The sequence below is a fragment of the Danio rerio genome, chromosome 6 (genome assembly GCF_052040795.2).
Source record: "Danio rerio strain M-AB ecotype USA chromosome 6, GRCz13ab, whole genome shotgun sequence".
NCBI lineage: Eukaryota > Metazoa > Chordata > Actinopteri > Cypriniformes > Danionidae > Danio > Danio rerio.
In genome coordinates, this window is record NC_141026.1 from 4,522,196 (window position 1) to 4,547,830 (window position 25,635).

At 37.2% G+C, this 25,635-nt stretch overlaps 1 protein-coding gene and 1 long non-coding RNA gene across 4 annotated transcripts in view; one reads left to right on the plus strand and one right to left on the minus strand.

Moving 5' to 3' along the window:
• Nucleotides 1-104: 104 nt before the first annotated feature.
• The window catches only part of tlk1b (tousled-like kinase 1b), a 44,951-nt gene continuing 19,420 nt past the window's right edge, over nucleotides 105-25,635 (minus strand). Inside the window, exons 5-21 of one of the 3 annotated variants that reach the window (XR_015492496.1) lie at nucleotides 24,527-24,570; nucleotides 24,182-24,271; nucleotides 21,287-21,373; nucleotides 20,928-21,020; nucleotides 20,711-20,821; nucleotides 17,965-18,101; nucleotides 16,694-16,879; nucleotides 16,405-16,471; nucleotides 15,295-15,392; nucleotides 14,011-14,092; nucleotides 12,064-12,155; nucleotides 11,895-11,984; nucleotides 10,060-10,229; nucleotides 9,632-9,767; nucleotides 5,341-5,452; nucleotides 4,501-5,241; nucleotides 105-2,782 (exon numbers count right to left, since the gene is read on the minus strand). Coding sequence is in view for 2 of the 3 variants with exons in the window: in XM_087255044.1 (XP_087111170.1) it covers nucleotides 1,655-1,819; nucleotides 5,134-5,241; nucleotides 5,341-5,452; nucleotides 9,632-9,767; nucleotides 10,060-10,229; nucleotides 11,895-11,984; nucleotides 12,064-12,155; nucleotides 14,011-14,092; nucleotides 15,295-15,392; nucleotides 16,405-16,471; nucleotides 16,694-16,879; nucleotides 17,965-18,101; nucleotides 20,711-20,821; nucleotides 20,928-21,020; nucleotides 21,287-21,373; nucleotides 24,182-24,271; nucleotides 24,527-24,570 (1,868 nt within the window). In the remaining variant the exon portion in view is untranslated. 3 annotated transcript variants of the gene reach the window in all.
• The window catches only part of LOC147843312 (uncharacterized), a 77,865-nt gene continuing 70,050 nt past the window's right edge, over nucleotides 17,821-25,635 (plus strand). The window contains exons 1-2 of the long non-coding RNA XR_015493115.1: nucleotides 17,821-18,726; nucleotides 20,318-20,521. This is a non-coding gene — a long non-coding RNA (uncharacterized LOC147843312). The remainder of the gene's footprint in view (nucleotides 18,727-20,317; nucleotides 20,522-25,635) is intronic.

The following is a 25,635-nucleotide window of genomic DNA, read 5'->3' on the forward strand; positions in this document are numbered from 1 at the left end:
TTTCTATCCAGCAGGGGCCCTAAAAGCAAATGAAGTCAACACTAATAACATCACTAATAAGAAAATGTCAAATGCATTAGTCACCACGCGCACACGACTGAATATTTTCAAAATGTTTATTTCTCTTTTGGCTACATTCTCTACAATCGCAGCAGCACTTTAGAGACAGATCACCATATGTGGAGCTGAAGACTGCTTCTGGGGGGGTTGAGAGAGTATTTCGAGAGAGGAGACCACAAAAAAAAAAAGCTGCGATTCGTCTCCTGAACACAGACTCTGGAAGCGTTGACAGTCTGATGGCGGTCCGGTCCTGATGCTGACCTGACTCGGGCTCCGGGATCAGCCAGGGACCTGCTAAAGCAACATGACAGCACTGGGTCTGGGCATAAAGGGGTTCAATGATCAAGGGTGGGATCCGGCCCACCTTCCGTCTGCTCACATTCACACACACGGCGCATTCACAGCCACACTTCTCATGCCGTTTCCTGGGTAATCCAATCTTAATCGGCGCAAAATCAACTATAAGCAACATCAGGTAGCAGCGAGGTGATGCTGCGTCCACAACAAAAGTGGAGAAAAGGGCTGGATTCATTGGTACACACTCAGTTATTGGAGATGATTTTTTTCTTTACGTCTGATCCTACATGCAAGATGAATCTCACACACTGGTCAACAACATGTCCAGGTCATTCTCCACCCCAAAATCTATTAGAGAGAATCCTGCTGTATCACTCTGACTAAGTTTAACTGAAATAAATGACACTGTATACATACAAGACTGTTGTATGTGTGTAATATTGCCTTTAATTCATGCTGACCACGTAAAACTAATTCTTATATACAAATAATATTGAATAAGTTTAAATTATAGCAGAACGACTCTTGAAATAGTCTCACAACGTGCCTATAAGAATCACAATTTTCATGACGACTATTGTAAAGTTTAATTTCACACATCATTTATATAAACAAATAGTAAACTGAATTTGGATTTGGGGTGTGAAGTGTGACCTGGACATTTTGAGCAAGATTCACGCGTTTTATTTAGCAAACATTAACCGACACTGTTCATGTTACTCTGAAGTAAAATCGACAGCATTTTTGTAATGCGCGCACACACACACACACACATCTTGCTATATGTGTCCAACACACATGTATGTTATAAACAGCCAACATATAACGCTGTGGCGTAAATCATCCATTCACTGACGCACATACACACTCTTACAGACACTTGTGTGTCACAATTAATCACTCGCTCGTCTATTTCCAATCACACTACAATTAATTGCCTCTAAATTTCACACTTACACAAAACAAAACACCTCGATAGAGGTGTAGCTCAGGGAGGACTTCAACAAGAAGCTAAAACATTAGCGCAAACCTCCCAAATCTACTCCAACAGAATGCCTCTGGTAAAAAAAAAAAAGAAAACAAATATCCACTTTCCAATGGTTCTAGCTCTGACTGACATCTGGATCCACACAGGAAATGCCATCGGCCATTCCTGCGCCAATATCAATGGCAGTCACTGTGGCCAGTGTGGGCGTGTCCTACATCATGTAGCTCCTCCCCCTTTTGTCCGCCCAAGGCGGTGAAGGGAGGGAATTTGCCATCAGAACTGTCAATCATAATCGATCAGCCAATAAGATCAGTAGGAGATGATTCCTGAAGGGGAGGGGCTGGCAGGCGTGGCCTGTAGGTTCCCCGACGAATTAGATCGTCTCATGTGGGGAAGAAGATACGAGTCACTTCCCAGCTGGTGCACATCAAAGCGATCCTCCTTCCTGTAGGCCAGACAGCGGCGGATAAACGCCTGCCGAGCACAACAAACAGATAAGGACATTGTTTCATGCACATGTTTATTTATGGGATGTTGACATGATGTTGCATTTTCAGTCACACATGACAAAAATTAATATAATCAGCATTGACAATTTAAAATGCAGTAAATGGTTGTTTATGAGATGTTGACAATGCTGCACATTCACATTTATATAAATCAATAATAAAAGTGTGCCATTTATATACTTAGTAAGGGTGTAACGATATGTATTTGTATTGAACCGTTTGATACGAAACTTTCGGTTCGGTACGCATTACAAATCGAACAATTCAGACAAACATTTAAAAAGATAAAAGAGAATAAGCATACAAAATATAATGTATTCAGTACAACAACACTCAACAAGGCATACCGAATGACGTGACAGGCAATATGCTGCCTTAACCGCCCACCTAAAGCACACATACTCCAGTCAGGCAAACGCTGCACTAGCTTGCAAAACGGCTAGTAACGTTAATGCAATCCTCCTATAACCAAACAGCGGGTCTGGCGTTTAGGAACACTTTTGGTACATATATAGTTGTGGATATGAGACAGGAATCGAAATTGCAACCGTTTTGGTCACATATGTGTCCAAAATGTTATCTATGCGATGTCAAAATACATTTGGGAGTGCATAAAATTGAGGTTGTGCGACCAGTTTTCACAGCAAAATGTTTACCACGTGCGCAGAATTAGGAGGCATTCACGCAATAAGCATCTTTGCACCTAAAAACGCCAAACGCAGCGTTCAGGAATGATTTAAAACAGTTGACATCTTAATTTGCAGTAAACAAAGCCCGCCCCGCCTTCAAGCTCTTCTTATTGGCCCACTGCGCTAGAACAGAACGCAAATGGATTGGTTAATATCAGCTGTCAATCACTCAGTTCAGATGATAGGGTGCTACAGCCGCGGACACGTAAAGGTCTGGATACGAGAGAATGAAAATAACACTGTGTGGGGAGTCAACGGATCGTTCCAGAACCGAACAAGCCACAGACCATGTTATCCTTAAAAGATTGGTTGGTGCCTAAATGTCTGAGCTTTGATTTCATTTTCAAAGCAATCCACAGGATCCCAGCAAAAGGCAATCCACAGGACGACTATCCAGTCAACATCACAGTTGCGTGTTAATTAACTTTACACCTTAAAACAATAAGAGGCTCTACAATCAAAAACCCACCAAACCGGTTTTTGAGAAGTACCTTTTGGTTCGCGTGCCCTTTGGCGTCTGCAAGGAATACACATTCTCAGGCAGACACAGAAGCGATCAGAAATGCTTCCAAAGTTTAATGGACATACAGTAAAACTGTGTTTATTTGAGTAATGTATGTTTGCTTTATGTTTCTGTAGGTTTTTGTGTGTACATGTTCCATGTGTTTAACAAAACTGTTATAGATAGTTCTTGAGTAATAGCCCTCAGTGACAAATGAAATCTACAGAATGTTTATGACATACTTCATGTTTGGTATTGATTGAAAGCTAGGAAAGTTTCAAATGCATTGGTTTATATGAAGAAACCATATTATGAAAGGTGTCCATGTTATGAGACTTTATTTTAACAACTATGCTATCAAAGCAGCACCGACACAATTTGTCAACCCGGCCTTCTAGAGGGCAGAATTGGGGTGTGACTCCACCCCGCACCTTCTCTGATTGGACAAGTATTGTGTAGACCCAGCCTCTACCAAAGCCTATAAAACTTTGAACAAAGGAATTTCATTGTCGTCTTTTGCCGGTCATCTTTGCCAGTCGTCACCGCCGTCGCTGCCCAGACGTCGCTCTTCTCGTGCTGTGGCCGTTACATTGCCTCGCCGGAAGCCTCGTTACATCACGGAGCAGACCGCGACCTTCACTTGCTGCCGGCTCGACCCCCGATCTGCTTGTGCAACCGCTTCAACAACAAGCCATCGGGTCAACACATCCAAACTCTGAAACTCATCATAACTACAGGAACCCAGGAAGGACTTCGAACGCCGCTTTGTCCAACATCCGTATCCCTAGCAACCGACTAAGGAAACCCCTCTTCACCGACAAGGGAATTCCATCACGTCACTGAAGTTGCTACGCTGACCAATCAGCTTCGCCGGGATTTCCCTTTGGACCAGTCGAGGAAGCCAAAATTTACATCAGAACGCAAGTAGCACAAACAAGGTTTCTATCCATTACTGAATCTGGTGTGAATTATGTTTAAGTAGTAAAGAATAGCAAGATTCTCTGCTTTTATGGTTTCTCTCAGGTTGCAATGCTAAGAACGTAGCAAATGCTAGAAGTTGAATCCACTCAGTCATATCTCTTCTCAAACTGCTTGTGCGTGTGTATGTATGTGCATTTGTTTGTTTTACGTAGATTAGTATTTTGTGTTATAGAGTAGCAATAAACTTTTGTTTCGTTTTAAGATCCGTGTTGGTGTGTTGTGTGCTTTATAAGTTAATGCCTCAGCTTCAGATACTGCTACTTGGCTCATTAAATAATTAGATACTGTTTTTATATTGTTATTGTTGGCCACGTAATAATATAATACAGAATTGCTTTACACTAAACGTTCTATTTGCTGGACAAATACTTAAGTTAAGTGTAAGCTTTAAATAATTATATGTGAATCATGTTCGAATCTTTGATTCGAATCCCCAAAGTTTAACATGATTTAAACCAAAGAGCTGATTCTTACAACTGACAGATTTAGTTTTAGAAACCACCTAAAGTTACAAATAATGACACGTCTTATTAGTAATCATGTGGTGAATGGCAATCCAGCATTTACACTTTTCCAAGAGTGGATAAAAGACTTCCAGTGTTTAAAGTCCGCTATGAAAATCACTAAAGCATTCACCGTGAAGCTAATGGGACAGAGTTTTCAGGTCACATTGTGTTTGCCACTAAATCTGCACATTAAGCATAAGATGTTCTAACATTTACATCCAATAACCACAATGCTGTCAATCATGTGACTGATACTGCGTTCACCATCGCTACAGAGCATGCATTCACCAAAATGAAACTAATATTGCTGCTCATGAAAAGACTGTATTAAAATGACGTATGCAATAAATAAGTTATTTGTCAATATCATCTGTGAAATATCAGGCAGCACCCGTGAGAACAGCACAGTTATTATTGTTCACTAATAATAATAAATTAAAATCAGAGAAATCCTCTGGCTTTTTTCTTTTTTTTGCTGTATCGAAAACATAACGAGCCATGACCCCAGTGTCGTATCGACCTGAACCGTTACACCCCTAATACTTAGCATTTATTTGGCAACAAGCTGTTCGTAAAAACTCACGTCACAAGGCAAACTAACCTTGGCCTCATTGCTAGCCACAGGTTTGGCCGGAAACTGCACTTCAGTGGCTTTGAGGATGGTGTTCTCTTGAAGGATGTCTTGCTGGGATTGATTATGGCCAAACGGCTACAGAAACACACCAAACATTCAACGCAGCTTCATCGTAAAATGCACTGCACATCAATAGCCGTGTGTGGCTTTTAGCTATTAGTTTAAAGTGTTTACCTTTCGTCCATACAGGCACTGGAAGAAGATGACGCCAACAGACCACACGTCCACTTTATTCGAGATCTTTGGAGGCTCTTTACCAACGACAAAACACTCGGGTGGCAAATACCTGTGACATTAGAGCACTTTAGGTAAACATATGATCTCATGATTCATTTTGTTGATTATATCATATGCATTATGATTAATAATGACTCCTATAATTTGAGTAAAGAAAAAGTGCTCATACATCCACATCCCCTGTTGCGTGTCTATGTCTATGTGCTTGTTGCTGGGGCTTTACTTCCCTTGATCTCACACTGCCCTACTTCAAGGACAGTCTGAAAAGGGGCTTTTTCTGCCTCCCTTATCCATAACAGGGCTCAACAATAAGGACTGCCCGATGGCACGGGGCCAGTGTGAGAGATGCTCGGGACAGTAGACAGAATCGTTACTGGCCCGATCGGGGCAGTGCTGCCTCGTCACTTAATTTTAAAATACGGCAACATGACTGTGACATCAAATTATGAGGCTAAAGGAAATGTCTGTTTCTAACTTTGTGGAAACTTTTAAATGGGTAGAGCATGACAAAAAAAAATGAAGGTCATGCTTTGCTTAGTTTGCCGTCACTTTTAAGTCAGCCACCTTTTGTGTTGCAATAAAATACCTGCACGTTTTCCATACTGTTATATTTTACTGCTAAATATTTTAACATTTTTCAAATATTTAAATTCTACAATTACTAGCATTATTTTTATTCATTCATTCATTCATTCATTCTTTTCGGTTTTGTCCGTGGAAAGAACAGTGGAAAGAACCGCCTGACATTATTTCGTGACACATTATTTAATATATGTGGCTAACTTTTTTATTTCTTCTATGGGGCCAGTGAAAATTTTGGCAGGGCAAGTAAAAATCTGAACCACTGGTCCAATCGGGCCAGTAGAAAAAATCCTTAGCGTTGAACCCTGCATAATGTATCTTATTTCCTCTTTCTAACGCTGACCTGTCTCGCCCTGAAATGTGTGATGTTTGTGTATGGTCGGAGGGGTCCAGTTTCGCTACATGTAAAAGTGTCTCACAAATAAAGGCTTTTTTCATCATCATCATCCTTAGATACATGTACACAAGATATCGCATACGCACCCTGAGTATGCGTCAATAGTGCTGCAACATATGTACAGTGGTCTCAGGACAAAAAAGTCAATCAACCACATTAGTCAAGACTAAAGCCAATCTAATAGATGCTGGACTTTTAGTGACGTGTAAGGCTGTAGCAACGAGTAAACAAAGCATAAAGGCAGAACATTTCATAGGTAAGATTTCGGGTTTTTTTATATGTATGAACTTTTGTGCTCAAGCAACGTAATTGAAGATAATACAGTCTCTTACTGCATTCACCATATGGCAAAGTAGCACCAACTTGCACTAAATACCAGGCTTAAGCTAGTTTTGTTAAATAAAATAAGCAAACAATGAAAAAGAAATATGACAATGAGATGCTGCAATGCCAGGAACATGTATTACTGTCAACTAAGTGAACGAGTTGTTCATAACGGAGATTCATTCACAAACAAATCGCTCCCTCCGTTAGAATGATAAGCGAAAGCAGTAGAGGGGGTGTGTTTCAGTACATGGATAAGATCAATTTTTCAGGGTGGATAATACATTTCCATGATCACAAACGCACGCTCAATGTCGGTAATGCTCGTGCAGTAGTGATGCGCGGATGGCGGTTATATCCGCAGGCGCTGCGGATAATCCGCGGGTCGGGTAATAAAAAAATACATTATTATTAATTGCGGGTGGATGTAACGGGACATGGCAGTGGACCAGCGAAAAAAGCAGAGAGTGGGCTTTGCAGAATAGGAAGATGAGACGCCCCAAAATAAAGAATAAAGAGTAGACTACTGTTCAAAGCGGTGAAAGCGAATGCTCATTCAGAGCAGCTGGCCCGATTCCAGGCACTATAGGGTATATGCCGAGCTAGTGTTACTGATAAACTTCCGGTGACCTGTTATTGTGCACTTTTTCCATTTTTTACAGTTCATTTTACAGCATTGATGTTGTAATGTCATTAAAATACATTTAGTTAAATAAACTCTGGCATTCATTTTGTTGCTCGAGCATAAATGAGACAAAAAGCCATTTACTCGCACGAGCCCGTCAGAATTGGCTGGCTAGCGCAGAAGCTCCATTGAATATACTGGGGTAAAATATATGCTCATATTATAAAGACATGGCGGGGGGAAATGTAATTTAATGCAGTGCTTCTTGTACAATCTGAGACCCACTTTATATCGGATATCACTCTGAAAAATCTGTGGAGATTTTAGAGACCTTGAGACCTTAAACGTACTGGTTTTCGCATTGGCATACAGTTCACCGGAAGCGCTTAACCCAGGTTACTGGCAAATTAAAAGTCCTATTAGCATGCTTCGGCATGTACCCTATGGATGCTATTCTGTTTTTGCAGAGTGCGAAGAAAAAGGCCAAATAAACATAACATCGCTGCTGTTTGGGCTGAAGTGGCACCCTTTTTGTTATCTTGTTCCTTTATCTGGAAAAGCTAAAACGTCTTAATTTTACTTTCATGTTGTCTGAAGACAAACTTTTGTTTTTATAAATAAATGTTCATTTAAAAACGTTTTCGATTAACATATTATTTTACTATCAGAGATGCGCGGATTATAGCTCACTGAATCTGTTGTTAATATCCTCAGTGACCAGAGCCGGCGCGTTCATAGTGGCGTTCCCAGGCGGCCACCTAGCGCAGCAGAATAGAGAGGGCATCGCCCATGACAACACCCCCCCCCCCCCCCCCAACCTCCCCAGTCCTCGCTGTCGTATGCGCAATCACACCCCCATCTCTCGTTTTCGCTTTCGGTAGGAGGGTATGACCATCTTTTGCCAAGAGCTCCAGTTCAGTTTGCTCCGACCCTGAAGGTGACCTATCATGCCTAATACACAGAATTAAATTATTAAAGCGACGATTGGGTGTGGATACATATATCAGATAAAACTATATGTGCGGGATGGTGGCGGGTGGATGATTAGTATAAAGTCGCGGATTCGGGTGTCATTTCAGCATCTCTATCGTGCAGTCACTTATCCATCAACACAGAAAAGTGTTTATAATGATATTATAATTATCCTAATTTAAAAAAATATTTGCATACTGACCACTGGGAAAACTCCCGATCATAGATATATGTTCAATTCAATTCAATTCAATTCAGCTTTATTTGTATAGCGCTTTTACAATGTAGATTGTGTCAAAGCAGCTTCACATAAATGGTCATAGTAACTGGAACAGTGTGGTTCAGGTTTTTATATATACATATGTATACATTTATATATACATATGTAGATATACATATGTACATGTATATCTCCAGCTCTGGATGGAGAGTGCACCGTGGTCTTACATCCATTTCATAGGAGCGCTACCCTGTACTAAAATGGCGGCTCTATTGATGCATTTCTTCCAATAGACAACAGAAGCGTAGGCAACATCTAATGTAAATATCTATAATGATCATGATCACATAATCAAAAAATAAAAAAAAACACTAAGCAAACTATGTAAATTTTGTGCTGATGATCTCATTTATATGAATAAAAACCGTAAGATTTTATAACAGAATCACGGGCTATTAAATTGTGTAAAATATAAGTCACATTACATCAGAGGTGCTCAATCCTGTTCCTGGAGATCTACCTTCCTGTACAGTTTAGCTCCTACCCTGATCAAACCCACCTGAACCAATTAATTAGGAACTGGAATCCACTTGATAATTACAGACAGGTGTGTTTGATAAGGGTTGCAACTGAAATCTGCAGGAAGGTAGATCTCCAGGAACAGGATTGGCCACCCCTGCGTTACATAAATCAATGCACAGCTAAAGCGGTCACAACATGTATTTGCCATGATGACAGTACATAAAATTTCACTAGATATTTTTCAATATACTAACATTCAGCTGGGATTTAAAGGCTTAATTAGGTTAATTAGGCAGGTTAGGATAATTGTATAACAGTGGTTTATTCTGTAGACGATCAAAAAAATAAATAGCTTAAGGCGGCCAATAATATTGTCCTTAAAATGTTGTTTAAAATATTAAAAACTGCTTGCATTCTAGCCAAAAGTAAAACAAATCAGACTTTCTCCAGAAGAAAAAATATTATAGGAATTACTGTGAAAAATTCCTTGCTCTGTTAAACATAATTTAGGAAATATTTGGAAAATAAATTCCCAGGAAAGCGAATAATTTTAACTTCAGCTGTATTTGTGCAGTGCTGTACTGACCAGTAGGTTCCGGCTCCCTGTGATGTCAGGTCCATCCCGTCCACTCCATAGCTGTCGTCGTCCATGATTTTAGACAAGCCGAAGTCTGTAATCTTTATCTCCCCACAAGCCGTTCCATCCACCAACAGGATATTTCCTGAAAGACAAACAAAACACTTCCTTTAGAAGTCTGTGTAACAAATAACCATCCTTTAAAAAAAATCATACATACAGCTGGACATATACTGACACCATCTCAAACACTATATGAACGCGTTTCTCTTGCTTCATTTTTTTAAGTTGATGTTGAATACATGTCTGTGCACGTTTCAGATGATGAAACTTATATTCCAGAGTATACAGTAGGGTTGCACAATATGTTGTTTCAGCATCAAGACTACAGTGTGCCAATATCCTGTAGATAGCCCTGTAGTGTATACTGAATTTACCTGGCTTCAAGTCGTAGTGGATGATGGGAGGTTTGATCTCGTTGAGGTATCGGAGCGCGTTGACGATCTGCATGACGATAGATCGAGCTTCTTTCTCGGACATTAGCTTGTGTTGCTTCAGATAGAAATCCAGATCATTCCCCTCACAGAACTCCAGAACAGTGCAGAATCTAAAGCAAGATAAATGGCAAACCAAAATGGCACATTGTTTGTATTGAGCACAACAATTGTAAAATAATGCAAATCTCAAAAATATCACAAAGGGAAAATTAAGTGGAGAAGTAAAAAGGAATAATGCAAACAAAAATAAATATATATATGTATGTATTTGCAACTTTTAAAAAACATATATTTGCTAAATATTTTTCCAGTATTGCCTTTACAAAACCTCAAGTCAATTGAAGCGCTTGTTTTGATTTACTTTTCAGTCAACCGCAAGTTTGCGATGCAGTTTTCTTTTTGCACTTCGCTTTTCTGTGCGTTTCACTTTCTGGCCCTGATTTGACAAGGGGGCGGAGTCACAGAAACTGTGGCGTGTATGGCATGCCCGGATTTACCTCCTATGAAGCGACGTCGTCAGCTGAAGACTTTATGACACAAAGGAAATCAGCCGTGAACCGCTGTCAGAAATCTAATCAAGATTAAATAAAATACCTAAATCCTTAGTTTTTTTGGAGGACTCTTTAAATTGTTAAACAGTAAAACTCGCAAATCAAAATGAGCATTGCAATTGACTGGAGATGATTTCTAAAGGCAATACTGGAATATATATATGAATATTATATAAAAAAATTGCAAATATGAAATTTTTTTTACTAGTTGATTTTTATTTTTGTTTGCAAAATTCCTTTTTATTTCTCAAAAGTCAATTTTCCCCGATTTTCACAATTTTTTGCTTAATTCTTTATGTTTTGCTTGCAAAAGTTTTTCTTTTATGTTGCAAGTTTATTTGTCCTTGGATTGACTCCATGGTTTTCCACTAAGGCAACCCAGGGTGCTGAAATATAACTGGCTAAACTGCCATTGGCCCAATTAAAGAGACCAAAACAAAGACAGACAGTTCGGCACGTAACGCACATTTTCAAAGCAGAATATCTGACTTCAGCATTGTTTTACATAATGTTCACTTAGCATGTTTCTTAAACATCTGGAAGCATATTATAGTACATTTATACCTTAGAAGAGTCAAAAACGTACATATAGCACCTTTAAAAGGGCTCATAATACACCACACACAGTTGAAGTCAGAATTATTAGCCCCCCTGAATTTTTAGCCCCCCTGTTTGTTTATTTTTTTTCCTCAATTTCTGTTTAAGGGAGAGAAGATTTTCTTTAACACATTTCTAAAGATAATAATTTAATAACTCATTTCTAATAACTGATTTATTTCATCTTTGCCATGATGACAGTAAATAATATTTGACTAGATATTTTCAAGACACTTCTATACAGCTTAGTGACATTTAAAGGCTTAACTGGGTTAATTAGGTGAACTAGGCAGGTTAGGGTAATTAGGCAAGTTATTATATAACGATGGTTTGTTCTGTAGACTATCGAAAATATATGTAGCTTAAAGGGGCTAATAATATTGACCTTAAAATGCTTTTAAAATATTAAAAACTGCTTTTATTCTAGCTGAAATAAAAAAAATAAGCCTTTCTCCAGAGGAAAAAATATAATAGGAAATACTGTGAGCAATTCCTTGCTCTGTTAAACATCATTTGGGAAATATTTCAAAAAGAAACAATTAATCACAGGAGGGCTAACCATTTTGATTTCAACTGTATATATTTTTATTAGTACATAATAAAAAACAATAACTTAATCAGACTCACGTGTCGGTGTCCAGCGAGAAGTAATCATAGAGTTTGACTATTCTAGGATGGTCCAGTTGCTTGTGGATTCTGTATTCTCTACAGGCATGTCTGAAGCGGACGAAACAACACGTGAGCATGAAAAACATCAGAGAGGAAGGGAAGACATCAGAAACGATGGTCAACATACTTATGGTAATTCTCTTTCTTCTCTTCTCTCCAGTTCTTGTTGAGCTGGTGGATCTTCACCGCTGCGTATCGCTGCTCAAACAGGTCAAATGCCTACAACACAACAACACCAAACAGGTCTGATTAGTCACAATAATCATAAATTAAACTCTCTGACATGTAAATTAAAGTTAATAGTTGATCTCTATGGCTGGCTGACATCTTCTAGTAACTGGGTTGGCTGTAACCATATCTCTTTCTCAATAAATTACTATGAAAGCGACGGTAATTTAATGAAGATCTGAGATATTGGATTGTCGTTTCATAACAGTATTAAGTGAGTCAAAGGTGTGCAATTCTACTATGGTAAAGTATGTTGAGGCTATAAATTATTAATATAGGTTATTATATTATAGGTTAATTGGGTAGGCTAAATTGTCCGAAGTGTGTGTGTGTATGTGTATGTGTGTGTGTGTGTGTGTGTGTGTGTTTCCCAGAGATGGGATGCGGCTGGAAGGGCATCCACTGCATAAAACGTGCTGGATAAGTTGGTGGTTCATTCCGCTGTGGAGACCCCGGATTAATAAAGGGACTAAGCTGACAAGAAAATGAATGAATGAATGAATGAACAAATGAATGAATGAATGAATGAATGAATTTTAATTGGTTTGATCTCTATGAAATGATCATATTATGGTATAAATGACGTTTTGGTACTGATCAAATCATGATTAAAATAAATAAAGATAATTTTCTACATGTTTATCACTATATACAGTGACATTTGTATCGGATACATCTTAATGTTTTTCATTTTAGTTTTAGTTTTTATATTTCATATGCTCCATGGCTGGATTTATTTACTTTTGTAAATTTTACTTGCTTAGTCTCTACTTTTAAGTTTGCCACTGCAGAATGAACTGCCAATTATTCCAGCATATGTTTTATGCAGAGGATGTCCATCCAGCTGCAACCCAGTACTGGAAAACACCCACACGCTCACTTATTCACACACACACTCACACACTACAGCCAATTGAGTCCTCCAATTCCCCATATAGCGCATGTGTTTGGACTTGTGGGGGAAACCGGGGCACCCTGAGGAAACCCACGCTAACATGAGGAGACCATGCAAACACCACACAGAAATGCCAACTGGCTCAGCCGGGGCTCAAACCAGTGACCTTCTTGCTGTGAGGCGACAGTGCTAACCACTGAGCCAACATGTCTCTTTATTTATTTTTAAAAGTCAGTAAAACAGTAATGTTGTGTAATTTACCCTTTAAAATGACTGTTGTATTTAGATATATTAAAAATATGATTATTTCTGGTATTTAAGGCTGAATTTTGCTCATGTAGTGGCTCATGAAGTTATTAAAATATGCCGATTTTCTTCTCAGGAAACATTTCTTATCATCAACGTTTAAACCAGGTGTGCTGATTATGTTTTCGTGAAAAAAAAAATTAATATTTTTCAGCAGGAGTAAAACAATTATAAATATTTCCACTGTCATTTTTATTAATGTAACACATCCTTGCTAAATAAAAGTGCTATTTTTTAAATGAATTAAACTAAATTAATTTACTTAAAATCCCTAAGCCCAAACTTTTAAATAGTGACTTGTTATAAATGTAACAACCGTGCATTAAAACCATATGAAAGTAAGCATTTGAATCATTTGTCGCCAAAGGCTTGCTTGGGTGGGACTTGTGGAGCTGCGCATCGATGAATTTGTTCTTCAGTGTTTGAACTTTCAGCAGTGAAAATTAAACCACACTGAACTAAACGGAGCTTAATTTCTGAAAACTGGACAGACACTGTTTCAATTTACTATAATCTTTTATATTAAGCTGCTATGACAGAATCTACACTGTGAAAGTGCTATAGAAATAAAAATGAACTGAACTGAATTTAAATCAAGTAATAATAATAATAATAATAATAATAATAATGTAAAAAATGAAATACCTTATAAACTTCACTGAAACCTCCTCTTCCCAGCAAGTGTAACAGAAGATATCGTTCATTAAGAGTTGGATGGTCTTTAAACCTACAAAAAAATATAAAGGTCAGGCATAATCACAGCTTTTTACCAACAATACTTTGAGAAGGATTAAAGGCTGATTTATATTTCTGCGTCAAACGCTGACGTATGCTACTGCGCTGACGCATAGCCCTTCGCCGTGGCCGTCGGCGTCGCTGTTGTGCACCTCACAAAAAATGTAACTACACGTCGCAACGACGCGTAGCGCAAGCTCTGTGATTGGTCGGCTTGGTAGCACTGACGAGTCTGGGCGGCACCGAGAGCCGCGCGAATGGTGCGAGCCTGATGGAGCGATTGTTTACAAGAGTGGAGTCCCGTGAAGGAGCTCCGGATGGAAAGTTTTGTTTTGTGTTTACCTCATAGTTAAAGTTGTTGCTCGTCCGCCGATTCCTGCCTCAAATTAGCGAGTTTGAGCCACTTGTACATCCCGGAAGTGTTCAGGAAAAGCAAAACAGCAGCGAAGAAACTCGACACAGGGGAACATTTACACCTCACTGCCAACTAGCGTTTCGGAAGTGTTAATGCAGACCAACAGAGACAGCGCGCAGAAGTATAAATGCACAACTGCGCGCGTTGCATCCGCCGTGGGTTACGCCGGTCACTTGACGCAGAAGTATAAACCAGGCTTAAGAATGTGATTAATAATTTTCAGAAACAGCATCATTTGAATTGCAGAAAAAAAATAATAAAGTAAAATAAAATATGGTTCATATAATCCAGTGGTCACCAAACTTGTTCCTGGAGGGCCGGTGTCCAGCAGATTTTAGCTCCAACCCTAATCAAACACACCTGAACAAGCTAATCAAGCTCTTACTTGGTATACTTGAATCACTCAGGCAGGTGTGTTGAAGCAAGCTGGAGCTAAACCCTGCAGGGACACCAGCCCTCCAGGACCGAGATTGGTGACCCCTGATATAATCAGTTTGTTTGTTCTCTGGTTGAATTGCTTTTAAAATAACTTTTAAAAACTTGCATGACAACAGCAGTAACCCATATTTAAGACCTCCACAAACAAAATGTATGTTTGTAAATATTTAAATGAAGTGAATATTATGTAAAATATACATTTTAGTAGAATTTGTTTATATCTACAGTAATATAATTTGTATTAAACTATTTTAATATTTAAATATTGTAAATAAGAAATAGTTTTCTACTGGTTAAAATAAAGGTTATTATTAGTAGTAGTAGTAGTGGGCGGGGCTTACTGAGAACTGTCCTCATTGTTAATTCTCTTAAGCTCTCGAATGTGCAGATTCCTCACACGCTCCAACCGTTCCAGCTCTGCCTGGATCTCTGCCTCCTCCTGAACACACACACACACATTGTATTTTCAAGTTTTATGGGTCGTTTATGGGTCGTTTTTATTATGTTATCATTCTTCTGCTGTTTATTGTAAAATTGTTGGTCTCTGAACAACTAATGGTTACCATTGACTTCCATAAGGGGAATCAAACTATGAAAGTCAATGATGACCACCAATGAAGGTAAAGTCAATGGTGACCCATCAATCCGGAAGTAAACATAGACTATCACGACTGACTTACATAAGGAAAGAAATAGTATAGAAGTCAACAGGGACCATCATTTTAGTTGAAGTCAATGTAACTAATTCTGGAAGTGAACACTGATGGTCACCATTGACTTACACTGGGAAGGAAATACTATGAAAGTCAATGGGGACCATCATTTGAGTTGAAGTCAATGGTGACCAATCAATCTGGAAGTGAGCATTGATAGTCACCATTGACTTTTATAAAGAAAAAAATACTGAGGACATCAATAGCGACCATCAATGTAGTTGAAGTCAATGGTGACCTATCAATCTGGAAGTAAACATAGAAAAATCACCAAGACTTCCATAGGGAAAGAGATAGTATAGAAATAGTATAGCAGACCATCAGTATCTACGGAGACCAGCATTTTAGTTGAAGTCAATGTAACTAATTCTGGAAGTGAACACTGATAGTCACCATTCACTTACATTTGAAAGGAAATACTATGAAAGTCAATGGGGACCATCATTTTAGTTGTAGTCAATGGTGACCAATCAATCTGGAAGGAAGCATTGATAAAGAAAAAATACTGAGGACGTCAATAGCGACCATCAATGTAGTTAAAGTCAATGGTGACCAATCCATCTGGAAGTAAACATTGAAAAATCACCATTGACTTCCATGGGGAAAGAAATAGTATAGAAGTCTACAGGGACCATCATAACTAAATACTATGGAAGTCAATTGTGACCAACAATGAAGTTGAAGTCAATGGTGACCAATCATTCTTTATCCACATTCCTCTGTAGCACGCGCACAAACCTTTTTGAGATGACCCAGTCTCAATTTGAAGATTTCCTCCTGCTCATGATACTCCGCCACAGTCAACCTGAACACAGACATGTCAATGATATCAAAAATACAATGCAAAAAAACACTTTTTACACAAGCCGTAGCTCCATAAATCATGCATGCTTATATGATTATCCTAGAATGATGAGCCTTGGTCCACACCAGTCCTAATGAACTCATTCTAACAGCCATAAAAGTCAATGGGAGTCCTGGTTTGGAGGTGAATGAGGGAGTATGTGTGTGCGTGCTGATTTCTCACAGTGTCGGCAGGCTGGGTTTGAGGAAGGGGTCGTTGTCAGCTCCGTTCACCGCTTTGGTCTTTCTCTGTTTGGACTCATTGGGGGTCGGGCTCTGGGAGGAGGGTGTGCTGGGAGGTTTGCGCTTGGCTAGAAGTTTTCGCTGCCTCTCAATCTCTTCCCGCTGCTGGTTTATCCACTCCTGCTGCCTTTTAACACACATAAATAAATGAATAAATATTAAAAAGCAAAAAAAAAAACCTAACCCATAGATTACACAAAAAACAGATTTTTGTTTTTCAGAGTATGGACTCCATATTTGGATTATTTAGAAAGCAGTCTTTGCCCTATCATATTGAAAAGAATATTATTACTGTATTATTATCAGGAAAATAAGCAATGCTTTTACCCCTTTTTCTGATCTGTTTATTTGGGGTAGTCCTGTTTTATATATAATCTGTATACATATATTATATCTGTATATAAAATAGTAAAAAATTTTCTTTGTGTGGCTTTTAAAGATGTATTGTTAGATCTTCATTATTGTGAACATTCAATAATTATAAATACATAAAATATAACAACATCATTTTTATACAAAATGATATATAACTACATAATTTTAAATATACAAATACAAAATTAAAAAAAGAAAGCAAAAAAAAAAGTCAAATTAAAATTAACAATGGCAGATGCAGTTTTGTGTCAACAGATGCGTAATTTGCTTAAATAAACACTTTTGTTTAACAATTTTATTATTATTGGCGTTTCATTTATTTTCTTTTTTTGAGGTGGGGTGGGTTCTCAACATTAAAATAAGACATTTAAACATCTGAACAACACATTACGACAAAACAACTCCAGGATAACATACAAAACCTAAAAATAACAACAACAGTAAGAGAATTAAGAAAATAAATAAATAAATAAATAAACAATAAATAATAAATAAATAAAAAATAAAAAGAGAGTTAATATAGAGTATAATTATTTACATACAATATCAAAAGTAATTCACTGTTTAATCTTGATGTTTTATTTAAGTTCTATTCTGCTGTCAGGTCTTTGATTTATTATTAACCCGAAATATAAAAACTGATAAATTTGAAATATTTCTGCCAGTTCAGAAGTGTGTGTTTTTTTTTTTTTTGCAAACAGGAACATAAAAATCAAGATTATATCAGCTTAAACTTCAATATTGTGCTCATTGAGCCAATTTCCAAACAAAGTGAAGTGTTCCCGTAAATAAAAAAGACTGGATAGGAAAAACTCCGACTTTGTGTGAGACTCTTACTTGACGAGGTTCTGGAAGGCATAACCATCAGTCCACTGTTCCGAGTAGGATGCCCCATGTCGGACTGTGGTGAAGTGTCCCAGACGCAGCCGGTCCTGCATGCTCTTTTCCCGGCAGGACTGTTTCTCTTGAGTGCTCTAGTGAGACGAAAACACACTTGAGGGTCAACAACTGACATTATCCACATTTAAATTAGTGTAAAAAAAAAAAAAAAAAAAACAGAAAAACTGATTTTAAAGCTATTAACATAAAACACATATTACTTTTTTAAATGCACTATAAGGTTTTAACATCACCTAAGATTAATAAATGCTTTTGCAGATTCAACTTACCTGAAGTCAAATGCAACCTTACTGTAAAGGGTTAAGAGCCCATATTATGGGTTTTTGAAAATGACCTTCCATGTAGTGTGTGACACAGCTCTAAGTGAAGTGAAATATCTATCTAAGGCTTTAATCTTAAAGTGCACAATGTTTAAAACTGTTGATTCATCTATGAAAGAGTCGACTCAGAATGGTTCAAATGAATTGCTGCTGTAACGAGTCTTTAGCCGTGTCAGCGTTATGTCAATATGGAACTCAAGCCCTGCCTCCCATTCCTCATGTGTAAAGGTCAGCTGAAGTCCCCCCCATATTCTTTTAAGTTCCTGAGTATTCACCTCTACATAAGTACAAAGAGCATTATAGAAGTATGTGATCTGCTTACAGGAAGGGGGATTCAACAAAATCTTCTCAATGATTGACATGGAAGGATTAGTAATAAGTGTAGTACTTTTTAAAAATATAATCCCGAATTTGAAGAAATCTAAAGAAATTAAATATTGGTAGTTCACAAACAGATCACAAAGTCTGCATAACCCAAACGTATTTGAAGTTTTAAACCCAGAATCTGAGGTGCTGGGCAGGAACTCTGGGTTATTGTAAACAGGGGTTAAAAAAGATGCCAAATCAGCTCTGCCAAGTATTACATACAACTTCAAGTTCTATTTGATTTTATAGCACGTTTCCAACTGCCACAGGGCTGGACAAAGTGCTTTACAGAGAGAAAATAAACACATGATATGAGCATAAAACAGTAAAAACAGCAATAAGCACATAATAGGAAGGAACATAGAAAAATTATCAATAAAAGAGCAAAAATAAAAATAAAAAGTAGTAATAATAATGATAAAATATTTTTTCCCAATTAAAAGATGCTACCACAGTTGACCAACACTGAACACGATAGAGAACATGACCGTTTTGAGCAGCTGAGCAGAGCAAGAACGTTTTAATCGGCTTTGTTTTATGTTCAGTCGAGTTATTCCTACCGGGAGCTGTTTGCACTGTGAATCTGACAACACAAAAATAAAAGAATGGCATGCATTGGTTACTTTTATCCGTCTCACCCTCTGCACGAGCATGAATTAACGAGCTGTTATTCTGCCGCTGGACATCACTGAAGCGGAGAAAGTAACACTAGTTTGATCATGTATAAATATCATCATAACTATATTGTATAAATATTATTATAACTAGGTCTACAGCAACCTGATAATCAAAAAACAAATGACATGATATCACAGGCGATTGTCTTCTGACTGTAGACACTTCTCATATAAGTTAGATTGAGAAGCATACAGTACTATTTGATCTATAAAATTTGTAAAATAAACATTTGCAGGTTAAAGAAACAGCATAGGAGGGGCCTTGGTGCAGATGAAAAGATTAAAAAGTGTATTTGTAAATAGAGAGACATGGGTAAATAGATAGAATAGACAGAGATAGGTTGATCTTTGCAGCAGCTGCCGAAGAGCTGCGCGCTGCAGACGCAGCTGGTGTGAAAGGCAAACGCCTGCGTGCTGCTACTGCTCGACATACGCGCTGCGCACGCTCTGCTCACGCGCCGCTGACGCTTGCGGTGTGAAACAGGCATTATGCTTCAAAAAGACCTAGAAAATAAATGCGTCTTTAATTTGGACTTAAAAATAGGCAGTGACGAAGCCTTTTTTAGCTCTAATGGCAGAGAGTTCCAGAGGCGAGGACCTGCTATGGCAAAAGCACGTTCGCCCCTACTTTTGAGGTGGGCCTTTGGAATTATTAATAAAAACTGATCAGCGGAATGCAAGTGTCTTTGAGGAGTGTAGTTAACCATCAGTTGGGATAAATAATGAGGGCCAAGACCATGTAGGGCTTTATACACAAAGAGAAGGATTTTAAATTCGATTCTTTTTGTCACTGGTAGCCAATGTAGAGATCTCAGAATAGGAGTGATGTGTGCATATTTCGGGCTATTAGTTAAGAATCTAGCTGCTGCATACAACTCTGTTTTCACATAATGTCTTGACTTCCTTAAAACTCCTAACAAATAGCAGAATTTGTAAAAGACGAGATGACTGTGAAGCTTCTAAATCAAGCCAAATTGTGTTAGGGTCCTCTTTAAGCCATTAAATATGACTTTTTTTAATGCATAATAGGGACTCTTTAAAACTAGAAGACTATAAATAGTCACTGAACTTTCAATGTTGTAGGCAAGATTAACATGAAAACTTTTATGTTTGTAAATAAATCAACATTAAGTCTTATTTTCATCAGCTGTGATGAACAACCACTCAATATTAACAGGCACTCTAAAAGATTAAATAATACATAACTATTCCCTTTATTTTGAAGTGCCCATGAAATTAATATTCTTACAATATATTGAGTTACTAAATTATATATCGGCATATGTATACACATCTGCAAGCACATAAGACACAGCTTACCTTCTCAATCAGGAGTTTTTTACTCATCGTAGTGCATTTGTTCAGACGCTCCTTGAAACGTTCCAGCAGTTTCTGCTGCTCATCTATCTGTCTGCGGAGGTCACAGTTCGCCTGGATGGAAAACATCAGAAACACTTACAGTCTGCACTCAGATGCCGCTTCCAAAAGCGCAAAATGAAGCTCAAGGGCAGGTGAAACTCATCTGTCTGTTCCTCACCCTGAGTAGATCATCTATTCTGCCCTCCTTCTTCTCAAGGTCAAGATTCTTATTGCTCTCAAGTGCAGCCAGTTTCAACAGTGTCAAATCCGTCTGAGAAGAGGAGAAAACGAGTTAAATGTGGAGAACGGCAGAGGTCAGTCTCAGTGCATCATACAGCTGAAGTCAAAATGATTAGCCCTCCAGTGAATTTAGTTTTCTTTCTTTTATAAATATTTCCCAAATGATGTTTAACAGAGCAAGGAAATTTTCACAGTATTTCCTATTTTTTTTTTTCTCCTGGAGAAAGTCGTATTTCCTTCATTTCAGCTAGAATAGCAGTGTGTGTGTTTAAAAAGCAACAGCGATGCAAGTATTACCTGGACACTTCTGCTGCTCAGCTGTTTCAGATTCATCGTGTGATCCATGAAACACAGGCTGGTGGGTGATGAGCTGTTCTGTCTGACCTGGAGAGGGAAAAACAGCAGCATTAAAATGATTTTGTGGTGTTATTTAAAGGATTAGTTCACGCAAAAATGAAATCAATTAAAAAAATATATCATTTTTAAATCAGTTAATTAAAATGCTGTTATTAATTACTCATCCTGGTGTTGTTTCAATACCCTCAGATCTTTTTTATGTCCTGAACACAAACTAAGATATTTTAGATGAAATCCTGGAGCTCTCTCATCCTCCATAGACACAAATAGAACCAAAAATATTGCCAAAATATTCCACGTGACTTCAGTGGTTTAGCTGTATTCATACGAAGCTCCAAACACGTTTATGAGGCAAAACAAAAACTGTAAATACGACTTTGTTTTGGTTAATTTTGTGGACTTTGAATGTCTCAGAATCATTGCTGTCTACCAAGCCTGATGCGATCCTTAACATCTATATTGATCCTGAAACATATTTTTTGTTGGAAAATGTAAATTCAATATTCATCAAAGGCGGCAACACCAAAACTCCAAAAATATACATTGATTAAATTAAAAAAGCGGACACAAAGCGTGTAACATTTCAAGCCACACGGCTCTTCATCAGACAGTGTTCATCACAATCAGGTGCTCCTTTTTGTACACTTCAGTATCACGTGATATCCTCTCGCATATATGTCCCCGTATAGATACATACATATGTATACATACATACACAATCAATCATTTCATTTCATTTTCTTGTCGGCTTAGTCCCTTTATTAATCCGGGTTTCGCCACAGCGGAATGAACCTCCACTCACACATTCACACACACACTCATACACTACGGACAATTTACCGCATGTCTTTGGACTGTGGGGGAAACCGGAGCACCCGGAGGAAACCCACGCGAAGGCAGGGAGAACATGCAAACTCCACACAGAAACGCCAACTGAGCCGAGGTTCGAACCAGCGACCTTCTTGCTGTGAGGCGACAGCACTACCTACTGCGCCACTGCCTCGCCACAATCAATCATATACACATATTTATATACATGCATATGAATACATGGATACATACTCACTCATTCATAAATATAGCCAAGATATTTCAAGTGAAAATCCAAAAAAAAAAAACATAATATTACATCACAAATTATACAGAAAAACTGAATGATAAAAACATGTTTATGCACAGTCTGATGATGATGATGATGACACATTTTAAGATTACTGCCAAATCAGCTTCTCTGGCTATGGCAAGGCAAAAAAACAGATCAAGTTTACCACATTTTATAAATATGACTTTTCTATTATTATAAAAATATTCTAACACTTAAAAGTCATTAACAGCAATAAATAATACACAAGATAAAATACATAAATAATAATAATAATAATAATAATCCTAATCATAAGAAGAAAATCTAATGTTTTTTTTATCAAATAGGGTTTACTTTTGATAACAATTGGATTCATATTTTAAAAATATTTAATTTAAAATATCTCCAGATAAAAATATAATAACATTTAAAACAGGGCATTCCACAACAATATGTTCGGTTTCTGTTGCAATATTAACACTTTCCATACATTCTAAACAACAATACACCAATAAAATAATAATAATAATAATAATAATAAATACAGTGCTCAGTATAAATGAGTCCGGCCGATTTGAAAAATGTTTATTCATTTCTCAGTGGTAATATAGGCCATATATTTTGGTGCATTTGAACAGATTTATTAAACAGATATATTTAATAAAATAATATTTTAGTCATCAAACATATTTAGAAATGGAAAGACAATACATTTAAATGCAAGTGGAAAATTGCAAAAATGTAAAAAAAAGTGCAAAAAAATATATATTTTTTTAATTTAATAATATTTTTAATTATTTAATTTAAACAGAAAAAAAAAAAAAAAATATATATATATATATATATATATATATATATATATATATATATATATATATATATTTTTTTTTTTTTTCAATAATTCAGAGCTAATCTTAGAAAAAAACTATGATAACAGTCCAAAAATTAGAACACCCAAAATTATTTTAGGGAAAAATATTAAGTAATAAATAAATAATAAATAATAAGTAAGAAAAATCACCTTTAAAAAAATAAATTATATATATATATATATATATATATATATATATATATATATATATATATATATATATATATATATATATATATATATATTTTTTTTTTTTTTTTTTTTTTTCCCCTCGACTTTAAAAAAATTTATTACTTAATATTTTTCCCTAAAATAATTTTGGGTGTTCTAATTTTTGGACTGTTATCATAGTTTTTTTCCTAAGATTAGCTCTGAATTTGGCTTCAGTACTGCCTAATCTAATATATATGCACAAATATATTACTGTAAAGCATCCTACAGAAAATATGCTGAGCACTGTAAATGAAAAAACACGAATATGCACAATATTAAAGGTGGGAAATTATGAAAATTAATAAAATTAAAATAAAATTATATTCAACATTAAGTTGATTAGTGTGAATGAAAGTAAGGCTGACCCAAAGAGATAGTACACCCAAAAATTCTGTCATCATTTACTCGCCTGTTTCACATCAGTTTGAGTTTGTTCTGTTGTGCACAAAAGATTTTGAAGAATATTGGGCTCCCATAACCAATTAAATTCCTTACTATGGAAGTCAATGGTTACCGGTTTCCAACATTCTTCAAAATATCTTCTTTTGTTTTCAACAGAGCAAAAAAAAACTCAAACCGATATGGAACAAGCAAAGGATGAGTAAATAATGACAATATAATTTTTTGGGTGAAATATCCTTTTAAATCCCCAAACCCCAGGACTTACGATGGCTCCAGGTGCAGAGTGAGAGTTCTGTGGCGAGCGCAGGATCGGAGGAAGACCCCGGACTGGACTCGATCCGTTTCCTCCCTGGAACTACAAGAAGATGAAATGATGCTTTTAACCACACCACACAACATAATAACAGGATGTGACGTCATCACAGGGTCACCAATAATGTGCATTTCACAACTCCACAAATCAAAACATCTACAGAAGCGAACAGCCATTCAAAAAAAGAAAAAGCAGCAGCAGCAGCAGCAGCAGTCTGACTAAAAGCTCAATGACTCCTGACTGACATTTAATACAGAGCTAATAAACGCAGAGTCATCCTCACAAAGCTGTACTCACATCAAAATAATCGCTGATCTTGGGCCCTCGGCCGGAAGACTTTCCTGAGAGGTAAAACAAATATATAAGTCAGTGGATGCAATCACTTTTCTGTAATTGCACTGCATCATTTCTGTGCTAAACATTAAACAAAAATCTCCCCCTTCAAAAAAAGATCATGAAGCACATGATTCTGGAAGTGAAATGCCAAGCCTTCAAACAAACTATGAATCTCCACTTTTTTTTGGAAATGGTCTCATTTTACAACTCCCCTAGAGTTAAACAGTTGAGTTTTCCCATTTTTGAATCCATTCAGTCGATCTCCGGGTCTGGCAGAAGCACTTTTAGCTTAGCATAAATCATTGAATCGGATTAGACCATTAGCATCTCGCTCAAGAAAAAAAAAAGGTTTAGATAATTTTCCAATTTAAAACTTGAATCTTCTGTAGTTACACTGTGTACTAAGACTGACTGAAAATTAAAATTAGCAATTTTCTATGTCAATATGGCTAGGAACTACACTACCTGACAAAGGTCTTGTTGTCGATCCCAGTTGTAAGAGAAAAATAATAACTTTTAGTTGATTATTTGGAAAAGTGTTAGAAGGTAGATTTTTCTGATGAATCATCTGTTGAGCTGCATCCCAATCATTACAAATACTGCAGAAGACCCACTGGAACCTGCATAAACCCAAGATTCTCATAGAAATGAGTCAAGCTTGGTGAAGGAAACTTCATGGTTTGGGGTTACATTCAGTATGAGGGCGTGCGAGAGATCTGCAGAGTGGATGGCAACATCAACAGCCTGAGGTATCAAGACATTTGTGCTGCCCATTACATTACAAACCACAGGAGAGGGCAAATTCTCCAGCAGGATAGCGCTCCTTCTCATACTTCAGCCTTCATATCAAAGTTCCCGAAAGCAGAGAAGGTTAAGGTGATCCAGGATTGGCCCGCCCAGTAACCAGACATGAACATTATTGAGCATTTCTGGGACACGATGATAGAGGAGGCATTGAAGATGAATCTAAAGAATCTTGATGAACTCTGGGAGTCCTGCAGGAACGCTTTCTTTGCCATTCCAGATGACTTTATTAATAAGTGATTTGAGTCATTGCAGAGATGTATGGA